This window comes from Bacillus rossius (genome assembly GCF_032445375.1).
Source record: "Bacillus rossius redtenbacheri isolate Brsri chromosome 4 unlocalized genomic scaffold, Brsri_v3 Brsri_v3_scf4_1, whole genome shotgun sequence".
NCBI classification, from domain to species: Eukaryota; Metazoa; Arthropoda; class Insecta; order Phasmatodea; family Bacillidae; genus Bacillus; species Bacillus rossius.
The window spans coordinates 31,246,029-31,264,236 of NW_026962010.1; the positions used below are offsets into that span (position 1 = coordinate 31,246,029).

At 36.2% G+C, this 18,208-nt stretch overlaps 1 protein-coding gene across 1 annotated transcript in view; it reads right to left on the minus strand.

Annotated features, from left to right (window-relative positions):
• Positions 1-2,848: 2,848 nt before the first annotated feature.
• The window catches only part of LOC134541510 (NADH-quinone oxidoreductase subunit B 2-like), a 43,632-nt gene continuing 28,272 nt past the window's right edge, over positions 2,849-18,208 (minus strand). The window contains exon 6 of the mRNA XM_063385010.1: positions 2,849-3,087. Coding sequence (XP_063241080.1) covers positions 2,990-3,087 — 98 coding nt within the window. The 3' untranslated portion in view covers positions 2,849-2,989. The remainder of the gene's footprint in view (positions 3,088-18,208) is intronic.

Below are 18,208 nucleotides of genomic sequence, written 5' to 3' on the forward strand. Positions count from 1 at the left end.
GTTGCCATTACCATATTATAAAATTATATCATCTTGTACTAATGATATAACCATAATAAAATCACTACTGCCTTCTAAAAAATAGAAAAACTCAATGACCGATCCATCACCAATTACCAGTGTTGTTAATTTTTTTTAATTTTCTCTTAATCAATGCACCATTACATCCAACTTGTTTTTGAGTGTAAATACTAAATTTTAATTCTTGCCTCTGAGGTTCCACCTCTGGTTTAATTTTGTTTTCTTACCTCACTATTAGCCACTATGTTACAAGGCCCTTGTTGTATCGTATCATGTAAACTTGCAGATGGTTGCTACAGAATGGTTCCTTTCACTTATGAATGCTGACCATTATCTCAGACAGAATAAAAAAAAAGGTGTCTTTTGGACATCAGGGTACTTTTAGAGTAAGTCAAAAATCACTAGGTAATAAACTATAAGTACCATCTTTTATCGCATAATCGTCGCACTCACGTAACCTTTGCACCTATATTTTTGGCCGTCAAAATTGGGATAAAAAAAACTTCTCGCTTAAATGTCCAATGATGTTTTTGGTCCCGCTATTAGATGCTGAGCGCTTTGTGTAGGTGGCTTCCCTGCAACACGGGTGTTTGACCTCCCTCCCCCCCCCCCCTCCCATATCCCTGTCTTCGCACTCTTGCACTGCAGTCAGGCGGGCTGCGACAAGGCCAAGTGTGTCGCTACGTGATGTCAGCGTGTTGACAAACAAGGGCACTATCTAATCAGATGATTTATGGCTCACTCCATTTAGGCCTAGCAAAAAAATTTGTTTGTGCAGTAAGTAAAATATAATACATATATACATAAAAAAATTACAAATTAAAAGATTTTTTTGTTTTCTAAATAATATAAATATCCCAAGATTTTAGGCAGAATTTGTGCTTTTACTCTCAGCCTAATCATGACATTCTGCACGCCATAATACTTCTAGTTTTGTCTAAAATTCTTGAACGGGATGCATTATGCTTCACTTGAAAGTCCGTGATTCCACTATGATTCCCACTGCAGGTGCTTGCGCCCATAGTTACCGGCAGACGAATGGGCAGACATTGCTTTGTGTTTGTGCGTGTGAGTTTACTGCCACTGGCTAGACTGAAGTTCATCACGGGCCCGTCTGTGGCCGGGTGACAACAGTACGGCCTGTTGGCTTACGAGCAGACGTAAAAATATTTTGTCCTTTACTGAACTTGCCATAGCTGATGTTTGTACAACAGCCGATAGCAGGGTCAGACCTTCGCGCGCATTTCTTCCCCCCTTGTATGGCTAACTGTATGCCACAGCACATCTGTTGTTTACCGAGTTGAAGCAGACTTTGTGGTGTCAGACCAGACTTTTTTTTTTTTTGCCTGTGGCAATTTCGTGCTAACTGAAATTTACAGATGTGCTACTCAAGACTGGGGCAGTAAAATTATCATTGTGCTAAATGAATTCATGCCATTTGAAGATATGCATTTTTATTAGATTTTAAAGGATTGTTATTTAAATATAAATTTTTATATTATGGCTACGTAAAATTAGGTGAAAAATGAACTTGCTTTAAATTTATATTTACGCAGCTGAGTATTTCCGCTGGGTGCTGCTAGAGGTCGGGTAGTGAGGGAGAATGACGTCAGAACGTGGACTGTGTGCCGCGAGGAGTTATCTTGGGCCTGCAGAATGGTACGGTCACAAGAATTAAGTCAGAGAGAATAACGAAAATGCAGGAGTGCATGGCTAGTGCATGGCTAGTGCATTTTAAAAAGTCTAAACCGACATGAAGATTTGGTTGGCTTTCGGTGTTGTCGCAAGGGCAGGCCTTTTGGTTTGCGTGTGTCAGGATGGAACACAATTTGCGCTCCGCCTAACACGAGACTGCAAGTAAGTGATGTCAGCCTTCTATTTTTAAGACCCCTGAAGAATTATGAACTCCAGCATTTGTTTCATCCATTTAACCCACCGTCAGTCTGCATGAACATAAGACTTAAATTTTTGTAAAAGCAGTTATCGGCACTCAACATATTTATTTGCAAGTTATTTTAAATTTCAAATATAACTCGAGGACACAAAGTTTGTGAACATCTTTTTTTAAGAGCATTTTAGACATTTTTAGTAACATTTTACTTAAACTTTAACCTTGCTGTGACAAACAAGATATTTTAAAGAAATATAATATGCACGTGTCAAATGGATAGAACTTTTGCAAATAAAATAAGAAGCCTGGGCGTAAATAAAAAGAACTTTAGTTTTTTTATTAAAGTATTTTATTTTACTTAAAATTTATATCGAAGGCTTGTTAATGTTGTTGCAGTTTTATTGGCTATTTACATTTTACATGTCCGTTTGTATAAGTTTAGTAAGTGTGTGTGCTCGTAACTTACCTGTAATTTTATTTAACATTTTTGATAATAAATTTTATTAAAAAAACATTTCATTGCCACTGTATGCTTAACATAACTTCAGTCAATTTATATTTCATTTAACCGTTCAAAATAAATTTAGATACTTTGACTCTGTAACCTGATTACACCATTTCTTCAACTTTGCTTTAAATTATTTATATTCTTTGTTTTTTGGACATTCTTTTGGTGGGAGAGCATAGTTTTGATAATGTACATATTTAGGAATTACGTAATATATTTTGAAAAAGTGTTTAAACACACAAACGCTACTCCCAGCAGGGTGTTTGAGTAGAGTTTACAGATTATGATGGTGAATAGTAACCACATTACTCTATTGTGGCAATCCTCCTTGCTATTCACTCTCGTACTGACAGCTCGTAAGACTTCTGGCTGTATAATATATTGTATGTATTGCAATATGTATAATATTATATTGTATGTACAATATATTTATTTATTAAACAGTAAGAAACTGTTCACTTTTATTTATAATCAAAATTAAATAACACGAATACACTGTAACATGTAATTTACGTGAACTGTACAAGTGCACACAAGTTGTATGCAGACCTAAGCTGTGTGGTACTCCTTCACTTGCGATACCACATCTGCAGGGTCGACATCCTCTTCACCTTCTTCTGAAGCTGCAGTACGCCATACAGGAGTGCTTCTGCCGTCGGGGGACATCCTGACAACAAACACATTCTCGTCAGAACATGCTGCAAGCAGAAGAACTCTTACTTTTAGAGGTGGACGGCAATGGCTTTTTTATTTTGATCGGGAAAGATACTGGATTATCGGGATTGGAAGTCATATGAAATAACGTCCCTTAACTTGGTATACAGAAAATATATTTATTATTAATATGTGTATTTAAGTCTTTGATAAACAATCTACATTAATGATCCAGATGATTTCAAGTTCACAAAAAAATATTGACACAAAATGGAAATAAAACAAACATATTAAGCCTGTTCTACTTCAAATATTCATGAAGAATTTCAAATCCTTCAAAATGTTTTGCTATTTTGTTATTGACAATACTGCCAGCGCTAAAGAAAACATATTCTCTGGCAACCTCCATTGCTGGTTTTTTCTTGAAGAACTAATTATTTTTGCTTTAGGATGTTTTATTACATGCCTCCTGTTGAACCATATTTAGTTTTTACGACAGAAGGACAAGTGCAATGCATCCTGTTAAGAGTGAGCGTTAGTTAAATTTTTTGCTGCAGATTGGAATGAAATTTTGTCAAAAGTTTTATTTAGCTACTGTTGTTGTCTGTACGTAGTTTCGAAATTTTTCATAACATTTTAATTGAGATATTAAACCTTAAGTTTTAATAATTTAAAGCAGTTTTATAGAGAATTTTAAAAAGTCTCGTGTCTGACGCGTTAACTATATATGCATGTAACCTTCTTGTTTACTAAAATAAAATTTTGTGTTAATAGGTGCAATAATTCTATCATAAAATAATTAAATTATAAATCTCTGCATAATGCAGAAGTGCAGTCTTTTATGAAATCGCCTTTTACACGTTACTAACATATTGTAGAGAGATGGGATGAAGCCCTTATAGAGACAAAGCACCATGGATATTTGTTAAGGCTAAAATATGTCAGAGCTATATCTGGGAAAGACAAACGATGATCAGCTAATATTACCAATTTTTCACACGTAGCGAGTGCAGACGTCTGTGAAACTATTTCCACCTAAGTTCGTATTCGACGAATCAAAATGTAAGTTAAACTATTATACAGTAGAAAGAATACTGCATCGTTTGATACCTAACATATGTCTGTGCACTGCCTGGAAACTCTAATCGAAGGTTAGTTGAAAGTCCAATTTCGCGTTGTTTTTGGAAGTTTACACGCAGCTGTTTAAAAATAATACGCGCTGAAGAGCGCTGAACAGTGCTGCTAAGGATTAAGCAGCGGGAACTTCCCTGAACCAGGTACTACCTGCTCGTAGTGGGGACTGGCGAGACCGCGCTAAGCCGCTTATCTCTCTTTAAGATCAGGAAAGGGGGCAGTGCATTGTTACCTGCCTTTTTCTGACCACTGAACCACGGAAGTGCAGAGTATATCAGTGCTGTCGTTCAATTTCCTTGTGCCAGCCGAAAGAAACTTGCATCAACAGCTTCTATGTTCAAAGAGCTAATTACTTAATTAGTAATCATATTGAATTCTTTAACATTAATTTTTATTAACGTTACCGTATTTTTCCCTGTTCACTTACAATTTGGTTTATCTCACACATCTGCCTCCCTACTCTCAGTACGCCTTCATGGCCAGTGACAGTAAACCTTGCTATCATTAAGGCCCGTTATGTAATGACACGGAAACGTAATCAAACGGTAACGCATCTCGTAAACACAAGACGACCATTTACGGTACTCCGTCAGCTCGTTCTACAGTGTACGGATTTCACGGAAACATAAAAAAACTTGCGCCAATAAGCGTAAAAAAATGTTGACGTCACGCAACATCATTGTAAACAAGCTCAAACGTGAAATTTTAAACATGCATCGGTTTTTATGTTTAGTTTACGTTGAATTGTGCATGATGACTTCTGTTTGATGTATTTAACTAGTCAAATGGCTTATAATTAGAGACGCCTGAATTTCGCGAATAGATTTCGTGACTGGTTGTATTGCATATCACTGTATGTCATATTCACGTAACTGATTGGGTGCTTGTTACTCTCGCGTGTCTGGGCACTTAAAAAAATATATGTCAAATATTGTACCACATGTACGCTAATGTATGATTAATCACTTACTGTAAATTTTACATCTCAGAATGCATTTATACACAACACATTTGGCTTCGTTTTTATAAAACTTAAACAATTAGCTTGTCTGTATTTCACGGTAAATTTATCAATGTACTGAAATGTCACTTTTGGTTTTAAAGAAATAAGTTTTATATATCATACTGTATAAAAACATAAAACTGTGTGAATTAACACATAACAAACAAGGTAAACAACCTAGATTTCATAAAATCATTGCTAGATCCACCGGTTTTAAAGTCACGATGTATGTAGATTAACCGACATGCCGAAGGCATTACATGTCGGAATTTCGAGCTTAATCTAGCTCCAAAAATTATAAATATTTCCATTCGTTAAAAGTGTGCCGCAAATATACGTCTGTTTGTTTATTGACAATTTTTTTTTTTTTTCACTTGAGCCATTGTCGTTACCCAGCCTTTTTTAGCCGTTCAAAACTGGTATTCCCGAAAGAGAGGTGTACACCAAACTAGACTTTTTTTGATATTCCAGACAGAAGAAATGACGTCTTAAATAATAAAGCGGAAACAACTAGCAAATACATAAATATCGTATGGGGAAGGTACCTAAGGGTAGGGTATTGTACTCCGAGTGCAGACTTGTTATTGGGCGCCTGTAGACATCTGCGTGCCCTAAGGGACGAAAGCAATGAAGCCCTGCAATGGCGAAGCGCTTGAATGAGCAGGGCGGTGGAAAAAACGGGAGATCCCCGAGAAACCCCGCCAACCACGAAATCGGAACGATTCCTACATGCGAAATTCCGGGTTTCTGCCCCGCTGGGATAGAACCCAGATCGCTTTGGTGGGAGGCGAGGGGTCTGACCCCTCGACCGCCGCGGACCCTAACATGACTATTCAAAAACAAGAATAAAATGGACATGTACATGGTATACGTAGTGATAAAATAGTGCATTGCTATTAGCTGCATGGAAGAATGCATGCACAAGAGTTCGGCATTGCCCATTTCTCCATCTCTCTTATGCTTGCGGATGCGAATATGTGTACACTTACGTGTGAATGTAGAACGAACTTAGAGGGTCTTACGTTTCCCTATTCGTGATACGTATACGTTTGTGTGTCACGGTCAAACAGGCCTAATCATTACTTGCATAGCCGTTTCATAAAAAAGTAGGTACATACTTGAAATTAAATGTATCACTCTGCCCAGAAAACTGCTCGTAACTAAATAGGCACTTCGTTAACGATGCTAAGACTTTGCTGCAACTATTTTAGTGTACAATGTGTATTTTAGTTAAATTTATTAACATTTCTGAATGCGTACTGCTGTATTTTCGTAAAATTAATACCACACACGGAAGTTGTTGTTATGGCATTGTTGTAACGCACGTGTTAATGAAGTCTCTATTGTTTTATATAATCATCCTAACTACACTATTAATTTCAACGACAGTTTGCCATTTATTTGGAAAAAAAATTTATCTTGGTTTTCATCTGAAATAAGTGCATATGGCCTGAACACTGGCGAAGTACACTGCTTTCAAATAACACTATAACAATTTAAATTACAAAAAAATTACAATTAAAACTTTTTTATATATCTGGTTATTTACTAAAAATATGTTAATGGAATTTTAAAGAAAATAGACCCTAGTTAACTTTAAAGAAACCGCGTCTCTATGAAGATTCGAACCACAAAACACTTTTCTCTAACACTGCTAACTAAACATACCCCAGAACAAATGAACAGTAAGCACCAAAACGAAAATATTTAACAGAAGGATAAAATGTACAAAATAAAAAAGTTTTTTTTTTACAATAGCATAAAAATTACAATAACAATAAGCGCCGATGTGAGTGCCTGGTTGTAATACTAGCTACTATAACAACCACGATTTAGTGAATTATTTTGGACATACGCCATTTATGTTTTGAACTGTTAGTCATGTAAAATCCTCCGAAAACCAAATAAATAAATAAAATATTAAAAACAGAAAAAATAATTTCCAAAGAAAAACAAGACCGAGTCAGATGTATTCGAACACAGTCTGAACCAGCAAGGAAAATAAATATGGACAATACAACGAAAACATCACAGACCAAATATTTAACCTCAAAAAAACTAGACAGCAATAGAATTCCGGGAATCAACTTAGTAAAAAAAAATGTATTAAACACAGACGAACACAGTGGACATAAAGTGAGACAGATTGGATGCAAGCAGACAGAAAAACTGGACAACGCAGCAAACACACAAACACAACGATGAAAATAAAAAATTCTGTGAACAACACAACGACGACAGCACTAACGAACACAGAAGTTTTTCAATGACATCAGGCACAAATAGTCTGTTTGTGCTTGATGGCGGGAACAGATGTCAGTTCCCGAAACGTCGCAACTACTGTCATTGAAAAACTTCTGTGTTTGTTAGTGCTGTCGTTGTGTTGTCCATAGTATTAGTCTGAATGCTCGGTTCGCCCACGCTTTGTTATAATAAGTCCTATAGCATCGATCATACAATTCCGTATTCCTGTAGCTGTCTCGCCAGATGCGCAAAACTGGCATGAGTTTTCAAGAAATGATATAACCACAGAACATTTTTGAAAAGCAGCATAATTATAAATTGGCCCCTTTGCATTACAGTTATTATATTGAGAAAAATACATTTTGTGGGAACAGATTTTTTTTTTGCGGCAACCAATAAATAGTTCGTGACTAAACCTTTGAATATATATTCAAAGACTAAACGAATGTAGCAATAATGAACAGTTCAGTGACTGAGTAAATATTATCAATGTTAGATATGATCAACAGCGTACCAAGCTGCTAAGTTGGTCGATATTGTACTTACTATTAGCCCCGCCTTGAAGCTTAGTCGTGTCCCGATGAACCATTTTGTGTTATTATGAGTGTGTTTTGATGCAGTGTTTACCATTTCCTTGCCTTGAACTTGTACTTGTAACATTGCACTTATTCACTGTCACAATAAAATAATTCACCTCCCTTCAATAAGTTGATAAAATTAGATTTAAATACATATGCAGAACTCACAGTCTACTTGACCAATCACTTGCAGCACTGACTGCAAAGGATGCTTTCATAGTTCTGTCTGGCCGTTAATTAATATGATAACGGCAGTGTGCAAATTAAAACAGACCGAGATGTCTGACTGAATTTAAGTCTGCACAGTACTGTATTGTAAATTAAAACTTTTCTGAAACAAACATTTGAAAGCATCATGGAGAATTACGTAACGGAAGTTAAAGACAAAAGTTCTTAAAATGCATGCTTACCAATGTTATTTCAGTTCAAAAAGCTAGCGTTCCACTAGTTCTTATATTTTTTAATGTTCGTGACATGATAAAGTTATATTATTACAATTATGTTTACGTAATGTATTGAAGTGACTCAACTTAGAGATTAAAGCAATGTTAATGTTGTTAATCTTGCTACTCTTTCGCCAGAAATTGTAATCTCCATCATCAGGGTAACAGCCATGGTACAAAGAGTGGGTGGGTATACCGTGTAGGTCAGTGGTGAGGGCATATAGTTAAATACATAACAATCTAGAGCCACTACGCTGCCAGGAACATGGCAGATTAGATTTTGTCAGTTATCACTCCTCAATATGCCATACTGTGCGTTCTATAATGGACGTAAAGTTTTTATCATTTCTGAAAGACGTTGGGTTTGCGAAGACAATATATAAATGTGTGTAAGAGAAGAGACACTGTTAACGTGATCACAGGTTATCACATATTGTGATCGTTGGAACGTTATCAACAGCACTCATAAAAATTATAGTTGAATTTATTGTTTAATTAACTTGCGTAAGCGGTAGTATTTCTTTGGTTTATTTATGTTAGTTCTACCTTTGCATTACAATATCAACGGAATGTTCGTAATTATATATATACACACATACACACAAACTCATGCCATTACAAGCTTTTGGCTTCAAATGGTATACAAGTCTATCCCATGAACGAGTGTAGGCCCTTAAGCCTAAACAATTAATATTGAGCAAATAAACTCCAACTGGTTCAAACACAACTTCCAAATATGCATTCGAAATATTTAAGGGTACACATTTTCGTACAAGAAAGTTCGAAGTGTGTACTGACCACTATTTGGTTGGATGCTAGGTTCACCGTAGGCTCATTCACGCAATTTAACTACCACATCATTAATTCTACGTTTTGTTACAAATTATTTGTATTATTTGTGTTAATACAATATCATAATTTTACCACATATATTTACAATTGGGATGTTTTTGCTAGCAGACTGACTATTGAAATAATGATGTTTTGTTTTCGATTTGCTCTGCAACTAAAACACTAGAAAAAATCAAATGGAATTGGCAACAAAAATGCATTTATTTACACACCGAATTTTGGTATGCTACTTTACTACTTTAATTAAGGATGATAAGCTGAGGTCGCAACGAGACCTTTGCATTTTTTTTATCTTTCTTTATCATGTGCTTATTATAAGATAACACAGAAACTGAATTACAATTTATGAAATTTTATGCCCAGAAAATTTGTTTAACGTATTTAGTTTACAACAAGACTACAGACTATGTCAAACTATGTCAATATATTACAATTGATAACTGGCACGATGGTGTACTCTGAAAAATTTCGCTTTTAAATGAAAACAATGACTAAACCTAACATGGTAATTTTCCATTTAAAACAATACAACAAGAACACTAAAATATTGTCAGCATACTTGTTATGTTACTTAACAAATACATCATATTTAATTTATGTAATTTTGTGTTAAATCCATGCAAAACTAATGATAACAATACATTTGGTTCTACAATATGTGATCCAACGAGTTACATATTTGCTTAACATGTTACTTCATCAATTTCAGGATAACCTCACATAAGGAAAATTCAGTTTGGTGTTTACAAACAGATTCAGTTTAAATGTCTTCCTTGCGTATTTACTTTTACAATACAAACTTACAACTATGTACTGAAAATACTTTCCTCCCCTTCTTTTTTCAAATGCAAATTTGTCAATGTTTTAAGATTTCATGGAAAATGAAACAAACGTAAAATTTTAATAATTTATTTTGAGTAATATTATTATTTAAAATAGGATTTAAACAATGCTCCCCCAAAACTGTTTACACATAATTTGCAGACCTAGACGAATAAACAATTTTACCTTTAGAATGAATTTTTATATTTTATGTAGTACGCATTACTTGTAATCCTAATTCTATACGCAACTTTTCACGAAATTTCTTTCACAGCATATTTATTACTACTGACACGATTTACACTGATTGTTATTAGGTAAATTTCAAGTAAATACTACCTTTTGTAGCCGAACCCACGGTGCGAATTATGGGAAATTTTTTATATAGTTTTTCGTTTCATGGTCCATAGACCTCAAATACAATTTGTGGACACGATAACTGCCGCAATTTTTTACCAATCACTTCTAAACTGATAAATAAATTCTGAAAGTGGAAAATCTCGATCAAGTTCTATAATAGACAATATCTGACCAAAGTGGTAGAATTAGGGAAGGTTTTTCGAAAAGCCGAAAAATCGCTATAACTCCCATAATATGAGAAATATCATATTCGTTTGAATGTATTAAAATTTGTACAAGTAATGCAATGAATTTTGGTCTTAGCTATTTTTTTATACGACCAACCATAACTGCAGGGGGTTGATAAAACAAGGGTTTTAGGACAATAAAAAAAATCATAGCTCCCAATGTAGGCACAACTTAGGATCTATGCAATTTTTGTATTATTGTTATGATTTTTATCTAAAACGTTTATCTAAAAATTTTTGGATTAGAGAAAAATTTCTGAAAGGGGTCAAAAAATAAGGGCGAATTATTAAAAATAATTTATAAAACGCCCTTAGTAGAAACACTACCAAATCCTTTCAAATTTTTTGTTAATCTTTTAATTTTGATCTAACAATTTAGTCTAAAACATTTTTTGATTAGAAGAACTGTTTTTAAAGGGGTTATATAAATATGGGTTAGTTATAAAAAACCATTACTCCCTTAGAAGAAACACTATCAAATCAGTTCAAATTTTTTGTAAAACTTATAACTTTTGTAAACCGTCACTATGTTTACAGTTTTTCTTTTTCCTTTTTTTTTATGAGATTATGAGTGCAAAATTGATGTAATTTATTTAAAAGGTTTTATGTTAAAAACAGTAGGAGAAAGATGTGAATAGAGAGCCTCAAATCTAATTAATGATGCTATTGCAAAGCTATTTTATCTATGCATTTATAAAACCATGACTATATTTTAGCGCGGTTTAAATTCTCGTTATTCCTACTTGCATAAGTCTGTGGATTTTCAATTCCAGCTTTAGTTAGTTCATCTATGGTTGCTATAAACAGGTATTCGTTCGATAGTGGTTTTTGGAATATGGATGTGTAAAAAAACAAATAAAATAAGAAAAAAAAATTATCTGGATAGGAAGATACGTACTGAGTGAGGGTCGTACTTCTCTTTACATTTCCGTTCAGCTCACAAGAAGAGACTACAGCGGAGTTCCGTTATTTTGGTAGACGTCAAGTTGGGTTCATGAAATTCTGCATTAATTTGACAGAATTATGGATTTTCCGAACTTCAAGAATGAACTTACTTTTCGGTTGATATCTACATTCATGACCATCCTGGGTTCGAATCTTCGTACTTTCCATCCCTGAAGGACGATGGTCGGAGCCGTCAGTCGCTGTCACAAGAATTCTGAGGCCTGAGTTCCCATCACAACCATGATAACCATACATCCAAGGTTCCATGTGGTCTACGTCGGTGAGATCGTTTCAAATTAATTATAAAGACTTTTCAGGATCAGAGGAGGATGCTGGACTGTCGTCATCTAATTTTACAACTAGAACAGTAGTATTCGTAGTTTTCAGCTGGTCGAAAACGTCCTTGTCTCTGGTTACCGCTATCCAGATGTCCAGTGCTGCAGAGTTCGCAGTGTCTCCGAACAACTGAACTAGACGTAAGGTTACGTGAATCGAGTCATTACTAGTATGAAATACCTTTACTTAGATTTTGGCTTTCTAGGAATATATGTCCGCATACAGATAACTATCACTAATATAGTATATATGAGACTAATTGATTACCTAAATAGATGTCATTTATGTTCGCTTGTTCTGTTAAGTCAAGGTAATAATAAAAAAACTAATATTTTGGAAGGTATAACTAGTTACGTCAAAATTCCTAACCTTTGGCATTACTTTTAAAATATATATATAATTAGGCGCCCAATTGCAATAATTAAATATACCACGTTCTACAGAGATAATAAAGTGGCGCCCAACGTGGGGCCACGAAACAGGATAACTAGCAGGCAAGGATAGGTAAAGATAATGTCTATGGATGAAACCACTTATTTCTTGAGGCGTAAACATAACGGAGAAAACGGTAGAGAAGGGCCCACCTATCAGAAAACTATCAAGACAAACGACATGGCAGACAAGAACACTATCGCAAACATGGAGGTTAGTGAAGGGATTGTCATAGAACCACAGGTCGAAAGAGTTGAAACTGACACGGAACATGTAAATATTTCTAGGCCCACAGCTAATACACAGAGTAATGTTACTAGCACACTTAATGCAGACGACTGGACACGAATCGCACAACTATTAACTACACAGTTGGAGGAGATGTCACGTAGACAGTCGGAAGAGTCACGTACACAGTTGGAGGAGATGTCGCGTAGACAGTCGGAAGAGTCACGTACACAGTTGGAGGAGATGCCGCGTAGACAGTTGGAAGAGTCGCGTAGACAGTCGGAAGAGTTAACGCGTAAGCTAGCTGATAAAATTGATAAAGTAAATGATAGAATGACAGAAGTCGTACAACATTTCGCTTCGCAAATACACGAAACCCGTAATGAAGTACGGACTTTTAACGAGTCGGTAAAGGTTAAATTCACAACGGTAGATGAACAGATATCCGACATAAATCAACGCCTAGTCAACACCGAGGCAACGTGTCAAGAAACTGCAAATCGTACAACAGAGGAACAGATTTCGCAGTATTTTCGGACTACGGAAAATCAGTTTGCAGAGGTTCGTACGGAACTAAATCAACACAAAACAGATACATCAGACGAAATTCAAATAGTAACTCACCGAATCGCGCAATTAGAGAATCGAGTTCAAGGAATTTCACTACAACGCGCAGACCTACCAACTGCGAGTTCGGACACTACAATTCCATTAGAAACACGTGCTACATTTTCATCTATACCTGTGCACAGTAATATCACGGGCAATGAAACGCGAGGGAAAACAGTGCATACAGTTGACGGACAACCTATTGTGATGATTGATCCTACATCAGTTTTGAACCATCCTTCACGTCATTGGGTGGAGGATAAGCCCACATTCTCGGCTAAATCTCACGAAAATCCACGAAAATTTTTGCAAACGTTCGAAGAGTATTCATCACATTTTAACCTTACCGAAGTGAAAAATTAAAATGTTTAAGTAGCAATTTGAAGAGCACAGCTTACTATTGGTGGGAAGTGCATCATCATGTCATATCATCTTACGAACAGTTTAAGAAATTATTTCTAAATCAATATTGGAGTTTGAAACTACAGGGAAATCTACGTGCGATGTTACACGGGGAAAAATTTGATCCAAAGAGAAATAGATCGTTAGAGGGACACTTGAGTGATATGTTCGAACGAACGAGATATTTAGATGTAGAGATGGACGACGGGGAATTTGTAGCAATGGTTTTAGGACAATTACCAATGAGATACCAGCTTCATTTGTCCGGACGAAATTTCGAGAATATTTCGGATTTTAGAGAACAATTGTTAGCTTACGAACGTTTAGATCGTCAGAATCGAACGAACAACATCGATCGCGAGGAGAACCAACGACCTATATATACCAAACCTAACCCTGTATACCAGCCTTGGAATCAGCGTCGCAATGAGGGCGATAAACAAAATAACACTCGTCACACACCTCAAGTTAATACGTTAGTATGGCGTAATAACAAGCCCAAACGTAATCAGAATGAGTGGTATAATAACCACAAACATTATCCCCGACAGCGAGAACGGTATTCAAAAGATTCTGGAAAACAACAGGATGATTCTTGGTACACTATACCCGAAAAAAATCAATATCGTCAAAGTCATGATAGACCACAATCAACACCACAAAGGAATTGGAGCGGCGAATGTTCGTACAATACTCCACCGACATCGCCGAATAAACATTCTAGATCACCTCGACAGCGAGAAAATAAACATGCACATAGGAACGAAGCAGGCGTGTTCAAATATTATGAAGGAACTGTTGAAAATCGTTCGGTCGACATACCTCAGCCTACACAAAACACACAAGCTCTAAACAGAAATCACTGTAACTCACTACAGATTAATCAGTCGAGAAATGACATACATAACAACCCCATACCAGGAGATCATGTAAATGCTTATACTAAACCAGATCGGTCAGCTACTCAGTTTTCTACACAGTTTCAGAAGAAAGAACCTATTAATACTGCAGTCTACTATGCTAATCCGCAGGGCATAGAAGCGATATCGGATTCAATGGTTACGCGGGAAATACCTACCATTATTACCAGTAACCCAATGCAGTTAAACTAGTAGAGATCGGTGATACGATACCCCGAACACCGGTCACTAGTTACAACAAAGGGGTAAGTTTGACAAAATTAAAATTACAAGTCTGTAACATCAAAATAAGGGAGAACGAACGTGATTTTTTAGCACAAGATGACGAACCTGCTTCCGAAAACGATGTAGCATACTGTCCTGAGATACATCTAAGGATTTGTGGTATACTTACACCGGTATTATTGGATAGCGGAGCTGAAATCAGTTGCATTAGCGAACAAACCTGTTTCGATATAGAAAATACTGGAGCTAAAGTACCTATCATACCTATACCTACTGTAAAAGTTCTAGGAGCTACCTCCCGTGCAAGCCCTGTTGTAAATAAACAGGCTTTGATTACTATTGAGGGATTTGGTAAAACAAAATTCGCATATGTATTAGTGGTTAAAGGACTAGCAAAACCCTTGATATTAGGTACGGATTTTCTAACACATTATGGTGTTATACTAGATTTTGGTGGATGGTTAGTTATGGTATCTGATAGTCTACAACCAACTACGGCAATTAAATGGCAATTATCCGATAAAATGATAAACTTGCTGCAGCATGAAATACATAAACACCGTATTCTCAATGTCGCTAGCCAAGATTCACTACTAGCTACTATAGAAGACCTTGAACAAGTAGCGTATAGTATTCAATCTCTTTCAGACAGGCAAAAACAGGAACTCTTCAACTTGTTATCAGGTCACTTAGCGGTATTCTCTGATAAACCAGGTTATAATACCTTGTACGAAGCCAAAATTATTGTCAAACAAGGTGAACCTTTCCATAGGAAATCATATCCAATCCCAGCCAAGTACATGTCGGAAGCCGAAGAATATTTAAAGCTTATGTTAGAATGGGAAGTAGTAAAGCGAGAATCTAGCCCTTATGCGAACCCAATGGTTTGTGTACGGAAAAAGGATGGCAGTGTACGATTATGTCTTGATGCTAGAGAAATCAATAAAATTACTGTAAGAGACCGCGAAAGTCCGCAGAATACTAGAGATATCTTAAGACTATACCAAGGCGTCAAATTTTTAACGACAATGTATTTATCGGCCGGTTATTGGCAATTCCCACTCAGGAAAGACTCACAACAATATACAGCATTCCTGTTCCGAAATCAACAGTATGTTTTTCAAGTAATGCCCTTTGGTTTGTGCAATGCGGTAGCTGAGTTTACTCGTTGTTTGGCTGCTACCCTTGGTCCAGAATGCCACGGATTTGCAAGGGCGTACGTGGATGATATCCTCATTACATCTGAGACATTTGAAGAACATGTACAACATATTAATATTGTAATTTCTAAATTAAAAGCAGCCGGAATGACGATCAAGTTACGCAAGTCAGTATTTTGTAGAGAAGAACTACCATTTCTAGGACATATTCTCACACCATCCGGAATACGAACTGCACCAGATAAGCTCAACGCTATCACAAATTTTCCTACTCCACGAAACGTAAAGCAACTTAGAGCATTTTTAGGAGTTGTTGGTTTCTATCGAAACTACTCTGATCAAATAGCGAAAATTGCTTTACCTTTGTTTAGTTTATTGAAGAAAGATAAATATTGGTTTTGGTCCGAAATTGAACAAAATGCATTTGGGGAATTAAAAAAAATATTCCTGAAAGAACATGTGATACATCATCCTGTTCAGGGTAGAACCTTTCTACTATACACGGACGCATCAGCCTATGCTTTAGGAGTGAAATTGGCGCAATGTGACGACGACGGTTTAGAGAAAACTGTCGCGATGGCAAGCCGAACAATGAATACTTCGGAAAGAAATTATACCGTTACGGAAAAGGAAGCATTAGCAATAGTTTGGGCTTTACAAAAATTTAGAGATCTGCTCCTTGGAGAAGTTATTAAATTAATGACAGATCATCAGGCTCTGACATGTTTAAAAGCCGGTACAATTTTTGGTAGTCGTATTACTAGGTGGTGTCTACTAATCCAAGAATATGACATAACTATTCAACATGTCAAAGGAAAAGACAATATGGCCGCCGATTACCTAAGTCGCGCACCCGACGTTTTTGATAATCCTCATGCCAAAGATAAAACATCGAAAGAATTTTTAGTTGCCAACACAATAATTTCGGCCATAGAGAATAACATTAAACTAAAAGAAGTTTTCAGTAACCTGAAAAACGCACAAAAAGACGATGATTTTTGCAACAAAATTCATAATAAACTATCTGTTTTACCACCGGAACACAGTATACATAGACTATATAGTCTCTCGGAAGATGACATTTTATTTATGTATCTCACTCCAAATCCCCCCTAGAGAATGTTTGGAAACCTATAATTCCAGGCACCTTACAGCAAACAGTCATGCAAGAAATGCATTCCACCTTAGGCCACGTAGGTTCTGTAAAATTATATGAATCTGTACATCGACAAGTCTTCTGGCGCAATATGCAAAAGGCAATACGCAAATTTGTTACAAGTTGCGATATTTGTCAAAAGGCTAAGCACGCACAGGAACGATTAGAAGGGATATATCAACCAATATTGCCAAAGAAACCAATGGAATTAGTTTCCGTCGACCTGTTTGATCCATTGCCGACTTCAAAGGCAGGTGTGAAATACATTTTAGTGTTTATGGACATATTTTCAAAATACACTAAACTTTATGCTATTGTACACACAAATGCAAAGACTGTGTTTGCTAAACTTAAATTATTCGTGTCACACGTGGGAAAACCAGAGCAAGTCATATCCGACAGAGGAACACAATATACCAGTAGAACATGGCAACGAGGATTACGCGAATTAGATATAATTCCCACCATGTCATCCACAAGGCATCCACAAAGTAATCCCGTGGAGCGTCAGATGCGCAACCTGGGGAATATGCTACGAATTTATTGCCATCGATCGCAACAAAGTTGGCGAGATTATATTCCGTTAATAGAGTGTGTTTTGAACTACACAATACACTCATCTACAGGATTGACGCCTGGTGAAACACTAACTGCACAAAGGTCGGATGTGTTTCCTGAATCATTTATACCAGTTTTAGATAAAAATTTAAAACCTGGGGTAGACGAAGAAGCAACAGCAGAAGTTAGAGAGCAGATAGAAAATTTTGTAAGAGCTCGCCTACATTTTTCAGCAGACAGTCGTATCCGACACCAGAAACGTAAAAGGGTTACTTCTTTAAACATAGGAGAATTAGTATTGAAAAAAACTAACCCTATTAGCGACTTATGGCAGAAGGTGACACGCAAATTGTGTTTACTTTACGAAGGACCATTTAGAATCTGTGGGAAGATAAACGAGAACTGTTATGTGCTACAGAAGTTAGACAGTGACGAGACCATTGGGAAGTACAATATAACTCAATTAAGGCCTTATCGACCAGCAACCTCGTGAATTATCA